This window comes from Pteropus vampyrus, unplaced genomic scaffold (assembly GCF_000151845.1).
Source record: "Pteropus vampyrus isolate Shadow unplaced genomic scaffold, Pvam_2.0 Scaffold254, whole genome shotgun sequence".
NCBI classification, from domain to species: domain Eukaryota; kingdom Metazoa; phylum Chordata; class Mammalia; order Chiroptera; family Pteropodidae; genus Pteropus; species Pteropus vampyrus.
The window spans coordinates 1387410-1402968 of NW_011889035.1; the positions used below are offsets into that span (position 1 = coordinate 1387410).

Sequence of the window (15559 nt, forward strand, 5' to 3'; positions counted from 1 at the left end):
TCTGACTCATTCCAACAAAATATGTGTTCATTCCACACTATTACAAGCCCTCGATGTCTCATACCCAGACCATCCCAACAGCCTCCTTATCTATTTCTCTGACACTAGTCTTATTCCTACTTCCAAACCTACCTCTCAGACCTCAACTTATCTTCTACACTACCCTGAAGGATGATCCAGGTAGGAAAATCTAATCATATCACTCCTCTGCACAAAATTCCCCAATAATTACAGGATGAAACTGACATTCTATCATATGGTGTAGCAGGTACTGCCTTAGCTATCCAGCAACATTCCATGCCACCACCAGTCTGCGGTTACTGGCAAACCCGTACAGTTTAAGCTCCAGAAATACCTAAGGACATATAGTGTCAGACATATTAGCTCTCTCTGGACCCTAGGTCTTCGTTTGCATTCCTCCCTCTGCCTAGAAAGATGAATTTCACCATGCCTTCCTAGGAAACTCCTGGACATTCTTCAAGAATAGCTCCAAAGCCACCTTCTGTGTGAAACCTTTTTTCTGCTACATCCCAGCAGGTTTAAGCCCTCCTTCTCTAATGCCATGCTCCATTTGTATATATCTCATTAGAGGAATTATCACAATAAATGGCAATTATTTATTTACACAAGACTCTAAACTCTTAAAGGCAAGGATCAGACCCTCTTCTCTGGGTCACCCTACTGCACGGACCAGTGAGGAGGATCAAATATTTAACTAGTAAAAGACTATCCACATGAGCTCCATGAAATATAAAATTTATCTTATTTCACAACAGTACTAGCAAATAGTGTGTTGAGAATATTATATAGCATTATGATAGCAAAAATTCTACCACTGACTGCTGGCATGACCTTGAGGAAATCACTTACTCTCTTCTAGCTCAATATCCTCACCTATAAATTGTGGGAGCTGAACGAGATCATCTCTTACAGCTTTCAGTTCTACAATTCCATGCAATGACGGCTCTGTGCTTTTATATACACATAGATCGTGTGATTTTCCCAAAAACCTTCTTTCTTCCCCAAGGTTGCCATTTTTTCTATAAATAGTATCCTCATCATATGAGTCATCCAAATAGAAATTTCAGATTCACTTTTGACCCTTTTGTCTCCTTTGCTCCATACATTTAATCAACTGCCAAGCTAGTTTTTCTCAGCCCACAGTGAAACGAGAAAAATAAAAGTGGTATGATATGCCCACAAGATATATAACTATACATATACTCACACATATACACGTGTATTAGAAACATGTCATTAGGTTTACTGTCTTTTTTTGGCAAGGGCTATCAAGGATTACATCTCTCTTACCCTTTTTGGTATTAAAATGTCATGAAAGGTGACAGTAGAGGGCATGTTTAGTGTCCTTGCAATAGCAAAGACTGCAACCCTAGCTTCTGTGCCCGCTGCCCTCAGCCACTCCCTGTCCTGGCTCTTCTTATCAGTTGCTTAAATGTCCTGAATAGCCTCCTAATATCTCTTGCCTCTGGCCTCTTCTTTCGATCCACACAGCATTTATTATCCACCTTCCTCTAATAGAATTTAAGCACCAGAGGGCATAGATTTTATCTGTTTATTCATATTCTGTGTCCCTAGTGCCTAGAACATTACCCTGGATCCACAGAAGGCCTTCGGGACATAATTAAAGAACTTTACCTACTGGTTCCTGAAGCTCAACTCTGATCATACCACTCTCCCTTGTTTCCCCTCAAATCACACCTCTGTGACATCAGGCAAATTACTTGGCTTCTCTGAACCTCACTCCTTTGTAAAAGGGGCAGACTTCCTATCTGCCTCACAGGACTACATGTGGAGTAAATTCAAACTTATTCCTCATCTTCAGAGAATGTACGCTCTAACTGAAATATAAACCCAAAGTTCAACCCAAAGTTTAAACAGTAAAAACAGATTATTGATAGTCCACTCAAGATGAATTGCCAAATAACTGTAATAAGCGATGAACAATCCAAGGAAAGACAGATAAATGTGGGTTGAACTGGGCCATCATTCACTCTACAAATACTGACTGAAAACCTCTTAGTTATGTATTCTCACAGGTGTTGGGGTGGGAGAATAAAGAAGACAAGTCTCTACCCTCAGGGTAACTGCTCTGAAAGGCTTAATGGAACAAGCAAATTCAAATAAAAATCAACACTTCTGAATAAAACGAATAAAAATTCAAATACAATACACATTTTCAAAGGAAAATGATATTATTGGATGAATAATAAAATGAATGGGGTCTCATCAAGCATGAAAACTATTAAATTCCCTTTTCATAAGGACATTGGACCCTGAGATTCTTCCCTAAGGTGGTTTTAAAATTTCTCTCATAGTTTTACCAATCTCAAAAGCCCTCAAAAATAGGTAGAAAGTTTTTACAAAGAAGGCAGTTCCCTTCCTATTATAGTTTTGAATTTCTTCTGAACTTCTGAATTATTTGCAAAAGATTAAATGAAGTAAAGAAGGAGAAAAGAAGTGAAAGATTCCAGGAAAGAGTACAAAAAAGTATTTAGGAATTAGAGAAAAATTAGGGAATAAATGGTATAATTCTGAAGTTCCTACATACCTAGGAACTCTTTTCTGTTGAGTCACATATTATAGTAAAATAGTCTGTTAACACCATAGCACAACCATTAAAGATAAGGCACCTGCCAATAAACAATCATAATGCCATACGCTGATTTTTAAAATGACAGAGAACAAATTATGCAAAGGAGCTAAAGATGAGACATAAAAGATCATTTTGCTTTTCCAACACAAGTGCCAGTAAAAGAACTTACCAACTTTTTCCCTGATGGTACTGTTTGCCTCCACCGTCAAAGCAGACGCTTCATGCCTCCCAGAATACAGTGGAAAGTCTGAGAAAAAGTAGTTGGGGTCTTCCAGAATTTGGACGGGACTACTAGGACTGTAACAAGCAGGAGGGGGACCTGGAGGAGGGGGAGAAAGCAAAGCGTACATTAAGGCCAATAAAGTTTTCCTCTCCCTCCTCCCGTGTGACTCACAAGAGCCCACGAGGCATTCTCCCACATTTCGACTTGTAGTGGGAGCTCTGTCTTTTTGATTCATAAAATTCCAAAGTTACTATTCAGAGTCATCAGTAGTCTAGCCACCCACCAAAACGACCCATGAAGTCAAAATAACAATCTTCAAGACACGCTCAGTGAAGGCACAGACACTTTCACACAACCCAGTTTTAACGGCGGCAGCGCCACCAACATAAATAGTGCTCTGCAGAACTGGACGAGTCAGAGTTCAGGAGAGGTGAGGAGAGGAACAGAAAAGAGGGAAGTGAAGAGGCCAGAAGAGGAACACTAACATGGGAAGAGCAGCTGACTTGTAATACAGAAAAGATACAGAGTGGGGTGGTCATTTTGCCAGACCATGTGTTAGCAGGAGCGCGGCCCAGCCCAGGAATGAGCACTCAGCCCACTTTCAGGTTTCTGGAGCCTCATGTGGTCACGTGGGGCCAGGGTCATGGGTTCTGGCTCCCTGCCAACCACTGGCCTTTCTGCTCCAGTATACCTGCTCTGCACACAAACCGGAGCGTGCTTCCTCTTCCAATTAAATGTGACGCCGTATTCCATCCCACCGTCTCTGAACATGAGATAGCACACTACCACAGCCGTGATGCCACACATTCAACATCGTGGGAACACTCAGCAGGACGGGCCCGGCTGTCTTCTCTCTCTGCACTGACTGCTCTGTGTGGGCACCAGTTTAAGGCTCTTCTTGACAAAAGTAACTTAAGTTTACTCTGGGGAAAAAGTCATGTTATTTGTTTTTTAAATTAAAATCCCTGCCCAAAAGATAATTCCATTAGAAGAAAAATAATGTTTTTCAGCAATCGCATCAAATTGGTGATATGAAATTTCTTCTTAGGTTTGTTATCTACCCATTGCCCATAAGGCCAAGGCCAATAGTAAGTATGTAATTATTCTGAGAGGCCTTAAGATGGGAATTTACTCATTGTCTTTCTGAGTGTTTTGGTTTTTTTTTGTTTTTGCCTCAACACATGGAATAATATTTGTACGTGAGCTCACGTATCATAGGCATATTAGAACTAAAGAGAAAAAAGATTTTGACAATTAGACTGTCTTATAAAGTTAAACAATATAGTTGTGACTTTATCTTAAAGATGAATATAAACCAAATATGAATAACATATCATATGAGGATCAGCCTAACATTACAGTTGCAATGTGTATAGCAAGTATCTGTCAGTGTTCTCTTTTTGGCCAACCCGTAAGGACTACCCTGGAAAGAAACCCAGTCCCTTTCTGGGCCTCATCCTCTACATCTATAAACCTAAAAGTCTAGGGCTAAAATTAGGAATCATAATGGCCTAGATCCAAAGGCAAATCCTGACCTGGCTTCTGTATCAAGCAGGTGGAAAATGCTGATGGAAAACTGGAAAGGATCAAGGTGCAACCTTGGCCGTACGTGAGAATTACCTGGGAACTTTTAAAATCCCAGTACCTAGGCCTCACCTAGACCTTTCGATCAGATCTCTGGGGACAGGGCCCAAGCATCCGGAGGGAGAACTAAGCTGAAGGGAGAACACTGCACACAGGCAAACCCCTCACGCCCCCCAAAAACCCCCAAAACAAAAACACCTTTCTGCACCCTGAGTCTTATCCCCACCCAATCGGAGTCAGTGAGATGTTGAGGATGCATACACTTCAAGAAAATAAAAGCGTGGTGCTTTCTTACAGTAGATCTGGAACAGGAATGCCATGTGCCAGCATATTACAACTTTGGGTGACACTATCTAGTCACATGACTAAGAATTTTAAGTGAAAACTTTGCAAACTGTTCACAAAACTGAAGCCTAACTAAGGATACATATGTATGTGCATACACATAGAAAGGAGTGTATGGCTGTGTGCGCGTATAGTTAAACGCTTGCAATAAGGAGCCCCGTTAAGAACCCTGGCACTAAGCCATTGCTAGTCACCACAATGGTACAAATTACACTAATATAAATTGCTTTTCCACACTTTATGCAATGGCCAGCCAAGTGAGAGCAGGTTTGAGGGCTCCAGGCCACAGAACACTATACACAGAGAACGGTCCTTGAAGGGGACCTGAGCACAGAGGACACCAACGATATGCTTCCTCTCAACATTTTTCCTACAGATTTCAATGTTATGGAAGAACAAATGCAACACACACACACACACACACACACACACACATACACACACGCCTTTACACACCCATGAAGACAGACAGACGGGATGCCCAACTACATAACGACAATCATTTAAGACTCTTCTTGCATGCACTTGGTGGCCCGCATATTCACCGAGTTACTCCCCATTGCCACCCCCACTCTCCTCGCTGCTGAGGAAATAAGCAGAACGGACCCTGCAGACAGACAGGCCCGGGGATCATCCACTCTACTAACCCAAGAGACAACCAACTGAGCTAATCCAGCACCGGCATGCCCTAAAGGAACCGTTACTTCTAGCCTCTTCACTTGTAAGTCAAGGTAAAAATGACAATAATGTGTATCCCAGGATCTGCGTCAGATTCTTGGGCTCTACGGCAAAAATGAGAGAGGCCTTGTCCCTAATCCCACATGCATATAACCCACTCTCTCCTATTCTAGCTCAGAATATTTACTAGGAACTCCGATAGGACAATTTCGGTCTATTTTCTTATGAGAAATGCAAGATACCTGATCTAACCAACAGGGTCGAGAGTATCTGAAATGAGAAACTGGAAGTAAACACTTGACAAGTGGGGATGTTGTTCTCTTTTTAGCAGTTCTCCACACCCGGGAGCAAGAGCGGGGAGAAACCACTGGAGTCTCAGGATACTGCTCCCAATCTGCTGCCCCTGAGGGCCTGGCTCCAGCCCAGGGGTTGAGTAACAGGGACAGTGCTGAATTTTAGTGGAGTCTATCACCACTCAAAGCTCCTGCTGGCTCAGCAGTGTGTAATAATACATCATGTCATTGCCTCTGGGGGCTTCATAAAGACTCTTCCCATATAAGGTCCTCTGGACTTATTAACTTGCCATCACCTGCTTCTTTCAAACCAGTACCTCGTCTCAGAACTATCACTCGCACAGGTTTAGTCTGCATGGGGAGAGTGGCAAAAGCAATAGAAAACAAGGTTAAGGTCAGCATAAAGGAGCCTGCTCTCTGTGGGGCTGCCCTTTGGGGAGGGGCAAGTACAGTTCCTAGGGCTCCAGACCTGAAGGAAAGCTGGAGCTCCGTTTGTGCTGCACTCGACAAAGGGTGAAATTCTGAAATTCCGGTTCAGGATTCAACATTTCTGCCTTATATTGACTACGACTATTTCATCAAGAATGGTTCCTTTTACAAAATCTGCATGTCATTTGTCAACAAGAAGAATCCTTTGCTTCTCTCTCTATGAGCATGACTGCTTTTGGCTCGCTTCTAAAGCACTAAAAACTTCCTTCCCATTATGGTTTTATGCTGTTACTTTCTTTAACTGTCCAGAGGCTTTTAGGTAATGTGACCCTGAACAGACATTTTTCTTCTTACTCAATAGTAGAAATAACAAAGGGCCTCATTGTTACTGGAGAAATGAATTAAGGCAAATGAAGTGAGTTTTCTGAGGAGGCAAGAGACACAAGAGCTATAGTGACCTGCTCATCCGCTTCACCTCCGCCATAACTAGTTATTTCCTTATGATCAGATCCTGAATCTGTAGATAGGCCAATGTAACAGGCTCAGGAGTCTCCTGTAGGTGTAAACACTGGAGGACATTCAGACTGCCACCCCACTATCATGCAACATGTGTCACACAGCTGGGAAACACCTGTCCTTCGATTCCACTTCCAGCACGCCACTCGCTTGCATATAACCGTTTGGGCTATAGCTTCAAGTATAAATTTGGTTTGGTTTTTAAGGCTGTCTATAATCAAGTCCCTCCTTTAGCTGTCATCAGTCTCACTGGTCCCTTCGGCATCCGGGAACACGTTACTCTCATTCTCCAAACTCTGGCTAAGAAGACCATCCTCTAGCTTCACAGTCTCCTCCATACTACTATAAAGTTCATTCTAGTAAATTTAGCTCAAAAGTATATCCCCTAGAACACCTATCCCCTAAACTGGCCTTCCTTCCCTCAACTGCCACAGCAATGATGCTATGAAGCACACAACTTAGCACTTAAACATCAACTGCTTAGTATTTTGCAATAGTTATTTCATGTGGGCTGGTGCTACTGCCCTGGAAAAGCCTGCAGACAGGCGCCATTCATGCACTTGCTACTTTCTGCAAGCAGTATATATGACATATGCCCTCTTACTTGCTCACTGACTGATGGATAATATGGTCCTGTCCTCTGGGATGATCTCACTACCAAGTAAATTTAATGAAAAGGTCAAAGACCTCTCCAAAGCCAGTCTCTGATTCCTTGTGCCTTTCAGTTTCCTAAGATGAGGGAGCACTTGCTCTTCTCTTTGCAGCTGACAGTGGTACTCTGAGGTCTGCAAGCCAGAGGCCCATTCCTCAAAGACTCCACTAACTGCAAAGCAGCCCCCAGGTGTTATTTTGCCAAAGTGCACAAACTTCTGCTGGCTCCATGTAATCCAAAACCTCCTAATGCATTTAAAAACAATTTCACCGTCTAGATTAGAATAACCTCCTATAACTTTGTAACAGATCTCAACCATAGCAACAAATGGCTTCTACCTTCCCTTTCAAAGAGCTGAGGAATTTGCCGAGTGTGCCAACAACCTCAAAGTTAAATGTAAGCACCCAAGCCTTCTGATTCCAGCAGGTTTCTCCCGGTCGTGTAATATTCTGCTTAGAGAGACAGATGCCCTAGAAGCAAGGCTTAGACGGGGCCTGGAGAATCCATGACTAGCACCTGAGTGAAGCATAGAGCAGTCTTGGCAGCCTCATTTATGAACACCTGCATACAACACATACCTTTTTTAAAAAGGAAACAGGAAGCTCCACCACTAAACTGAGAGCACACACTGGAATGTGCTTTCTCACTCTTTCCCCAAGGAACCAATACTTGAAACCCCAGATGGGGATGGTGAGGAGCGCGACAGGAGAAGGTTTCCAAGATTCTCAAACCCTACACAGTATGGTCTTCCTGGGCACCAAACTTGAATTCTAATACCAGGACCAATCCATCTCGTATAGAAAACAAGTAAAATAAATGACACACATACCTATTTAATCTAGACTCTCTCAAAGTGGAACACTGGCTCTCTGAACGTCTTGTGGTGAATAGCTTTATCTAAAGTTATGTGAAGTTCGACTTTGTAATGTTCATTTAGAAATATCTCTGAGATATTATTAGTGTGAACCAAAATTCAGAATGTATGCTTAACCTTTAAAGTAACAACTGAGTTCAACGGGACACTGTGCAAGGAGCTATAATCACAAAGAAATAAATGAGACTATCCTTCGCCTTCGGATGTTATGATTTGGTTCTGAAGACCAACATGCACTCACATTTCAATGTAGAATTAGTGCTCTATTAAAGGGACACCATGCTTTGGTGTTTGCTGATTGAGGGATGTGATACAGAGCTGAAATGACAAGAAAAAAGACATGTGAGCTGAGCTGGAAAAAAACGAGGAGGATGGATGTTAATCTGCTGTAGGATGAGGGGAGGGTACTAACGAAAAAAGTTAAGTCCAGCCTGGTAAAGGAGAAGCAAAGGGACTGAGTGCTTCCGCTCTTGAAGGAATGAAGAGTTCAGCATAGCTTGAGTATGGGTAAGGAGGAGGATGAAGCTACATCTACAAACCCAAAATTTAAGGGAGTTTTTTAAAAGCAATTTTCATGACACTACAGAATTGGAAAATAATTTAGAAATTAGGTGGTTCATCTTCCAACTACTACCTACTATATTCCTGATAGTCAATTGCCTCTAACTAAATATTTTCAGCATAATGGAAACGTTCATCGTGCAAGCCTTGGGGGAAGGCTCTATCTCCCATTACAGAAACCAAAATGATCCCTCCCTGTTCTCTTAGTCAAGACAACCTAAGCTCAATCAACTGGATATTCTAACCAAAGACTTTAATCTTGAAGAAATGACACAAAGACAAAGGGTCCTGATAAGTTATTTGAGGTGACACTATCACCAGCAGTCCAGGAACAGCAGTGGTGTCCACGGTGGCCCCACCCTCATGATACAAGTAGCACACCTCCAAATGCATTCCAAGTATAGCATCACTTAGGTTCAAGTCCATTTTCTGAGCCTTCCCATTAATGTGTGAGCTGCCCAATACACTTCTAACAAATTCCTTTTTTGCTTATATTAACCAAAGTCACTTTGTGCTGCTTATAATCAAGAACTTCTGACGGATATAGAGACATTTAAAAAAATTAATTGACCCCCATTCTAAGAACACAGCATTGTTTGTATCAAGTGCTACATGATTTAGCATAACCTGCCTTAAATTATAGTAACTCGTATCTATTGCCTTTGCACACACCCTGGAGAAATACTTGCAGCTGCTGCCCCAAAGGTTCTCCATGAGTCAAGGTAACTCTCACTCTAGGACACACTAGATGTTAAAACACATGTCAACTCTTCACACATCTTTTCAAGTTCCACTCTAGTGTCACCTCCTCCAGAAAGTCATCTACCCCTTCTTCCTCTCTATATGCCACCCCGCTTCTTATATGCCACCCATCGGTGCTCCTATCTCATTCCACACGTACTCATGCTACAATATATTAAATTGCCTCTGTATTCAGTTCTTTTTCCTCCCATTAACTCATACGTTGATTAACAGCAGGCACCATGTCTTATTCACTTTTGTAGCTCCAGTTTCTAGCAGAAATATGATCATAATAAGTACTCAACACATATTTATTGAATAATGAATCATCTGCATAGGTTCACAGTACCTAGTAATCTCTAGCACACAATGAGCACTCGATAAATATATATTTGCAGAATTAAGATACATTTTTAAATACCAGTTATAAACATTCTTAATTCTACAGAGCTTAAATCAAAAGTGAGAAGGATGTAAGAGTTTGTCTCTTTCAAAAGCTACTAGGGGGGGAAAAAAAAAAAGAGAAAGCCATCTAGTGCTAAAAGAGGTTAATTACAAATGTACTATGATCCAGTTCCTGCAGGGGCTTTGTACATGATGTTAGAAGTAACAATAAACATCACAGGGCTTTTGTAGCTTGAACACAAACTCGCATTTAGAGAAAGGTGCTCTTTCATCCCACCCAACCCTGGCAGGCGGCCCTGGGCCCTGCGGCTGTGCCCTCAGTGCAGCCCTTGGCTCCTGTTTCTTCCACAGGTCTGGGAACAGGAGCAGAGCCTGGGGACCTCTCAGGATAGGCACTCTCTCACCATGAAAAAATGGAATCACTCCAGTCACAGGGAGTACACAATGAGAGTACCTATAACAAAAGAGCTCTCCCTTTAAAAAGGTAATTTTTTTTTTAATTTGAATTTTAACATAAAAATCCGAAGGTTACATAAATACCTTGACTCAAATGGTACATGATATCAAAATTCATGTTTCGCGTTGATATATTTGGTACTTAACTTATCTAAAACTTAAAGTACCTAGACTCCAGAGAGTCTTTCCCTCAGATAAGTTTTTTTAAACCACTTCATTGTGGTATGATTGACATGTAAAAAGTTGTACATATTTAATGTATACAACTCGATGAGTCTGGGGAATAAATATTAATCCATGAAATCATCAAGACCTTCTCCACCATCAAGACCATAGACATACCCACCACCTCTCAAAACTTCCTCCCACCTTGTTTATTATTTTTTTGTGCATGTGGTAAGAACACTTAACATAAGATCTACCCTCCTAGAAAATTTTAAGTATAAAGTATTGTTAGCTACAGGTACTATTCTGTATAGTAGATCTCTAGAAGTTATTCATTCAGATAAGTTTTAATAAACAAGCCCTATATTAACGAAAATTTAAATAATCTTTAAACATATCCTATTTGTTTATACCTATCTCAGGACCACAAAGCTATTCTTTTGAGTGGCCCTGGCACACATTATGTTCCCATCGAGAAAGAAAAATATTATTAGTGTGCAAGCTCCATTTCTTAAACAGGTTTCTATCACTGTATGCAGACAGTAAGTACTTAATATTTTTTGAACCAACACAATGAAAAGCCTTAAAATAAACCCCAAGACATAAAATGACAACATAAATGCATAATTATGCTCGGCAAAGCTCCCTCTCTCATACACACTGAGGAGAGAAGCAGTTCATGCACTTCTGGCCTGCCACCTGATTCCTACAGCTTTCCAGATCCTATTAGTGTACATTATTGCAGCTGAGTGACAGCAAGATGTCTATCAGGCAGCGGTGTCTCACAGAGACTGAGACTGTTGAGAGATAAGTACGTTTCTTCTCATCCCACTCACATATCTCATAAGTCAACATTGGGTCATAAATGAACCACATAATTTAAAGCAACCAATATTCCCCAATAAATTAACATCTCTTTAGTAATGAGAGTATAATCAATAATGGTAAGAGCTACCATTTATTGAAGGCCATTTATTAAATGCAGGGATGATATAAAAATTATTGTAATTATCACCACCCTATTCCCATTTTGCAGATCAGGATAAGTGATGCCCAGAGTCACGTAACTAGCCAGCAACACAGCCCCTCCAGCAAGAAGGCTCTTTTTACTATGCCATTCCGCCTTCCAAAGATTTCTTAATAATGTACAATTAATCCTAAATCCTCTTTTCTGCCTAATTTCTTATATTAATATTAGGGGAGTTTTAATGAAATGTTCTTGTTTGTGGATAATGGAGAAAGGAACTGGAAAAGTTTCCTTCCCTGCATGTATGAGGCAGAGAATGAGCCAGAACTATTTTATTTGTGTCATTTCTTATAAAAGCTTAGAGTAATAATAGCACACTCCCTGTCAATCACCAGAACATCAAGGCAATTGGTGAAGCCGCCCTTCCTTCCTTCCATTTGGCTGCATCTTATTTTCATATGTTGTCTCCACTTTAACAACGAATCCAAACCTGTGGTGTGTCAGTCACTTGTGGAACAAGTTAAAAATGTCACTTCCAAGCCTCCACATTACACCTGTAACATCGGGATCTCCACAAGTGTGGACCAGAAATGATTTTTTTTTTTGCCCATGCTTCACAGTTGATCTGAACACAGAGTCAGGTTTGGGAGGCTTGCACTTCTCTGCCATATAAGCTTTAATACAACATATACACTCCTAAAAAGTTATGGTAAACTGTAATTTTGTAAATCAATCACATTCCAAGCCAAAATGTGTTGGATCTGATGATTCCAAATAATGATGAATAAATAAAAGGGATAACTTTTTCAAAAACTAACCAACCTTCATTGACTCCTGTGATAACGTGAAGAATCTTTTGTGTATATTTGTTACTTTTTAATAAATTCAGATTCGAAGTCAATAGTTTGTGTGCCCTAATTTTATAATTGCTAATCTGAATGAGTAATAAGAAAATATGGCTATTCTCATTATATCTAAAATACTGTTATAAAAATGTAAAAACAAAGCAATTATACCAAAAAAGTACTTCTAATTGAACATAAGAAAAAAAAAGCCCATGGAACTGCCTAGTATATATGATAAGTGCTTGCTAGATCTGAAACTCAAAACTTACACGGCCAAGTACCCCACAGAGTCATATAAGCAGCTACCAAATTCTAGGGAAGGAAGGAAGGCATAGAAACTAACATCATGAATGAGACATGATACAAACATTATGTCAGGTAATCCTCCTATCTCTGAGAATTAGGTTTCATTATCTCCTTTTTAAACAAAACAGGAATGGCATGCTCTGGGTCACACAGCTCACAGCTGTAAGGTTGAGACGCAAACTCAATTTTGACTATTCCAAAGCATTCCACAGAATTTCAGTGATATTTTTAAACACCTATACATTTGTGATAGTATTTGGGTTTCTTATCATTCCTATGAGTTACAAAGGGTCATGGGTCTGTGAATTTGATCAGCAGCAAAATGCAGAATTACTCTCTAATCCATTCATTCATTCATCCCGCAAGGATGTATGACATTGAGCATCTGCCACAGGCCAGATGGTGCCTGGTATGGGGACCCAAATCTGACAGACTAGCGAGGGAAACAGACGTCTAAAGCAGACAATTGCCCAACGGTGTACAAATGCAGTGACACAGGCAGGCTCAAGGTCACTTAAGGTGGCAAACAGGGATACCGGTGTTGGTTTCCATCTTGGCAGAACGCACACACTGGATCTAGAACTGCACGTGGGGGCTACGCTTACCTCTTTTTTCTCTTTGGCCTGATATTTCTGGACCATGGCTATCCCTTTAAAAGAATATCAGGAGCTACAGAGCTTCTCCCTAGGTCTAGAAAAACGCACAACACTAATTTCACTTAGAGTTTCATGGAGTTCGCTACAAACTCCGGTGTGAGAACCGCTAATTTATAATCAGCCATGATGCTGAGTGAGAGAATAGCAGGAAACATGCTGCAAAATAAAATTTTCTGGAGGAAAATCAACTGGCACACAACTCAGTCACACAAATGCTCTTCCTCTGTTTGCAGTAGAAGCACTTCGTGTGTGCTTACCATTTTGTTACACAAGACATTAAAAAGACATACTTAAGGTTCGAGATTTAATGAAATTATTCGTACTGCTTCAACAAGAACATTCTTAAGTGAAACATTTTCACATTGTGTGCCAGGGAGGAAGGGACTGACTGCCAGTCGGATGTCACTGCTTTCATTCAACGCGAAGGCACCACCTATTTTACCCACCATTGGTTTTGCACCATCAGTACAAATGTCTATAGAGTGAAAAAGGTACATGTGTCTTAGTATTATATGAAGATCGTTTTGGGGTCAGAAACCCCAGGGCTCCACAGACCACACTCTGAGAAACACTGCTCTTTGTTACACAACCTCTTTTATGGGGAAGGAACCAAAAGATAGGACACTTAAGAACTTTAAGATGAAACTGGCTGCAAACCAGTTATAACTGAGCATGAGTTACCTCCCTGCCCAGGCAAAGGAAGATGCCCACAGCCCCGGGAAGTTGGTGAAACCTGAAGAAGGCACACACAGGCCCTTTGATGTAAAGCATTGCTTGAACACTATTTGTCAGATGAATGAACCCTCTCGATTAAAGCAAATGTGTATGAAAAAAGATAGCAGCCCCTTCAGAAAACACCTGTGCATAAATGCATCTTCTTGCCCTTGAGGAATTTTTATAAAAAGGAATACAAATCCACAATGATATTTCACTAGCAAAAAGACTCCAAGAGATTACTTTTAAGAGTTGGGGAGAAAAGAAATTGTAATAACTTGCCCAGCAGAAATTCAAGCAATCCTTGGACAAAGGGGAAGGATGTTAAGACATGATGACTGAAAAGAGAATGATACTGTCAAGTTAAAAGACTGGAATATTAGAAAGATTTAAAAGAATAAAAGAGATAGAGGAGAAAATGTCTGCTAAATGGAAAGAAAAGATGTGCCATGCTTTTTGTTTTGTTTTGGCAAAACGTTAGAATCCAGGCTCTAACATTTATGAACTACTTGAACTTGAGCAAATGAGTTAACTTTTTGGTGTCTTTATCTTCTCAATAAATGAGGGCAATAATAGCACCTACTATGTAAGGTTTTTAAGAAAATTAAATGGGACAATAGGAAGAGCTATAAACAATGTTCCAGCACATAAGTGCTCAGTAAATCCTAGCTTCTTTTTATGATAATGCGGAAATGAAAGAGGAATCATTGCTGTAAAATTCACTTTCAAAAGAGGATCAAATCAGTGAGCTTTTAAAAAGCAGCAGCAAGATGCTCAAGCAGATCAGAGATGAAGGTTTGTAGAGCTTTTCAGGTCAGACTGTTCAGCCGACTGACAAATCAGACTAAAATTACATTTTCTATTTTCCAAGAATTTGAAATGGAGAACGTCTTTCTCTGAAAATAAGCTTAATGTTGTGGTCCTACCATCACAAAACAAAAATAAAAGAATACATGGCATTATTCAAAGGCTCTTCAAAACACCTAAATTGTCTGGCCAACTTGGCACGCAGGTCAAAGGCTAGGCGGAGCCCAGAGAAGGAATCAGGACTCTTCACCTGAATACTCTCGGCTACCAAGGAGGATCCTTCAGACAAAAGGACAATAGGATTGTTACTGGTAGTTACTTAGTTACTCCGCACTAAGCACTATAAATAAGAAAACAAAAAACAAAAAAACCAAACCTCTCCTCTCCTTGGCAATTTTGTTCCATAACTTTCATTCCATCTGTGAAATAACAGGATGGAGGTCAAGGCGTGAACTCTCAATCTACTCTGCGTCTGCTGTAGTGAATCTATCCCTTTCGCTGACACCAGAGAAAAAAACTTACCCTTTCCTACCAAAAGTGGGAGAAAGCCTAGTCCTTTAGATCATAACATATGTGGGGATTTAAAGATGATTTTCATCCCCCAAAAAGTGAGTCTTATAACAACAGCTTGGCCAATAAGATGAAAAATAAAAGAATAAAAATGGTGGACCTCGGTTCAAGGTGTATAGCATATCAGTTGACAAGAAGACGCCATCAGAATATTTTTT

The 15559-nt window shown here is 40.6% G+C and overlaps 1 protein-coding gene across 1 annotated transcript in view; it reads right to left on the reverse strand.

The window, feature by feature from the left end:
• AMOTL1 (angiomotin like 1) overlaps window positions 1-15559 on the reverse strand; it is a 95604-nt gene that overhangs the window by 66969 nt on the left and 13076 nt on the right. Inside the window, exon 2 of the mRNA XM_023520261.1 lies at window positions 2784-2933. Within this exon, the coding sequence (XP_023376029.1) occupies window positions 2784-2933 (150 nt within the window). The remainder of the gene's footprint in view (window positions 1-2783; window positions 2934-15559) is intronic.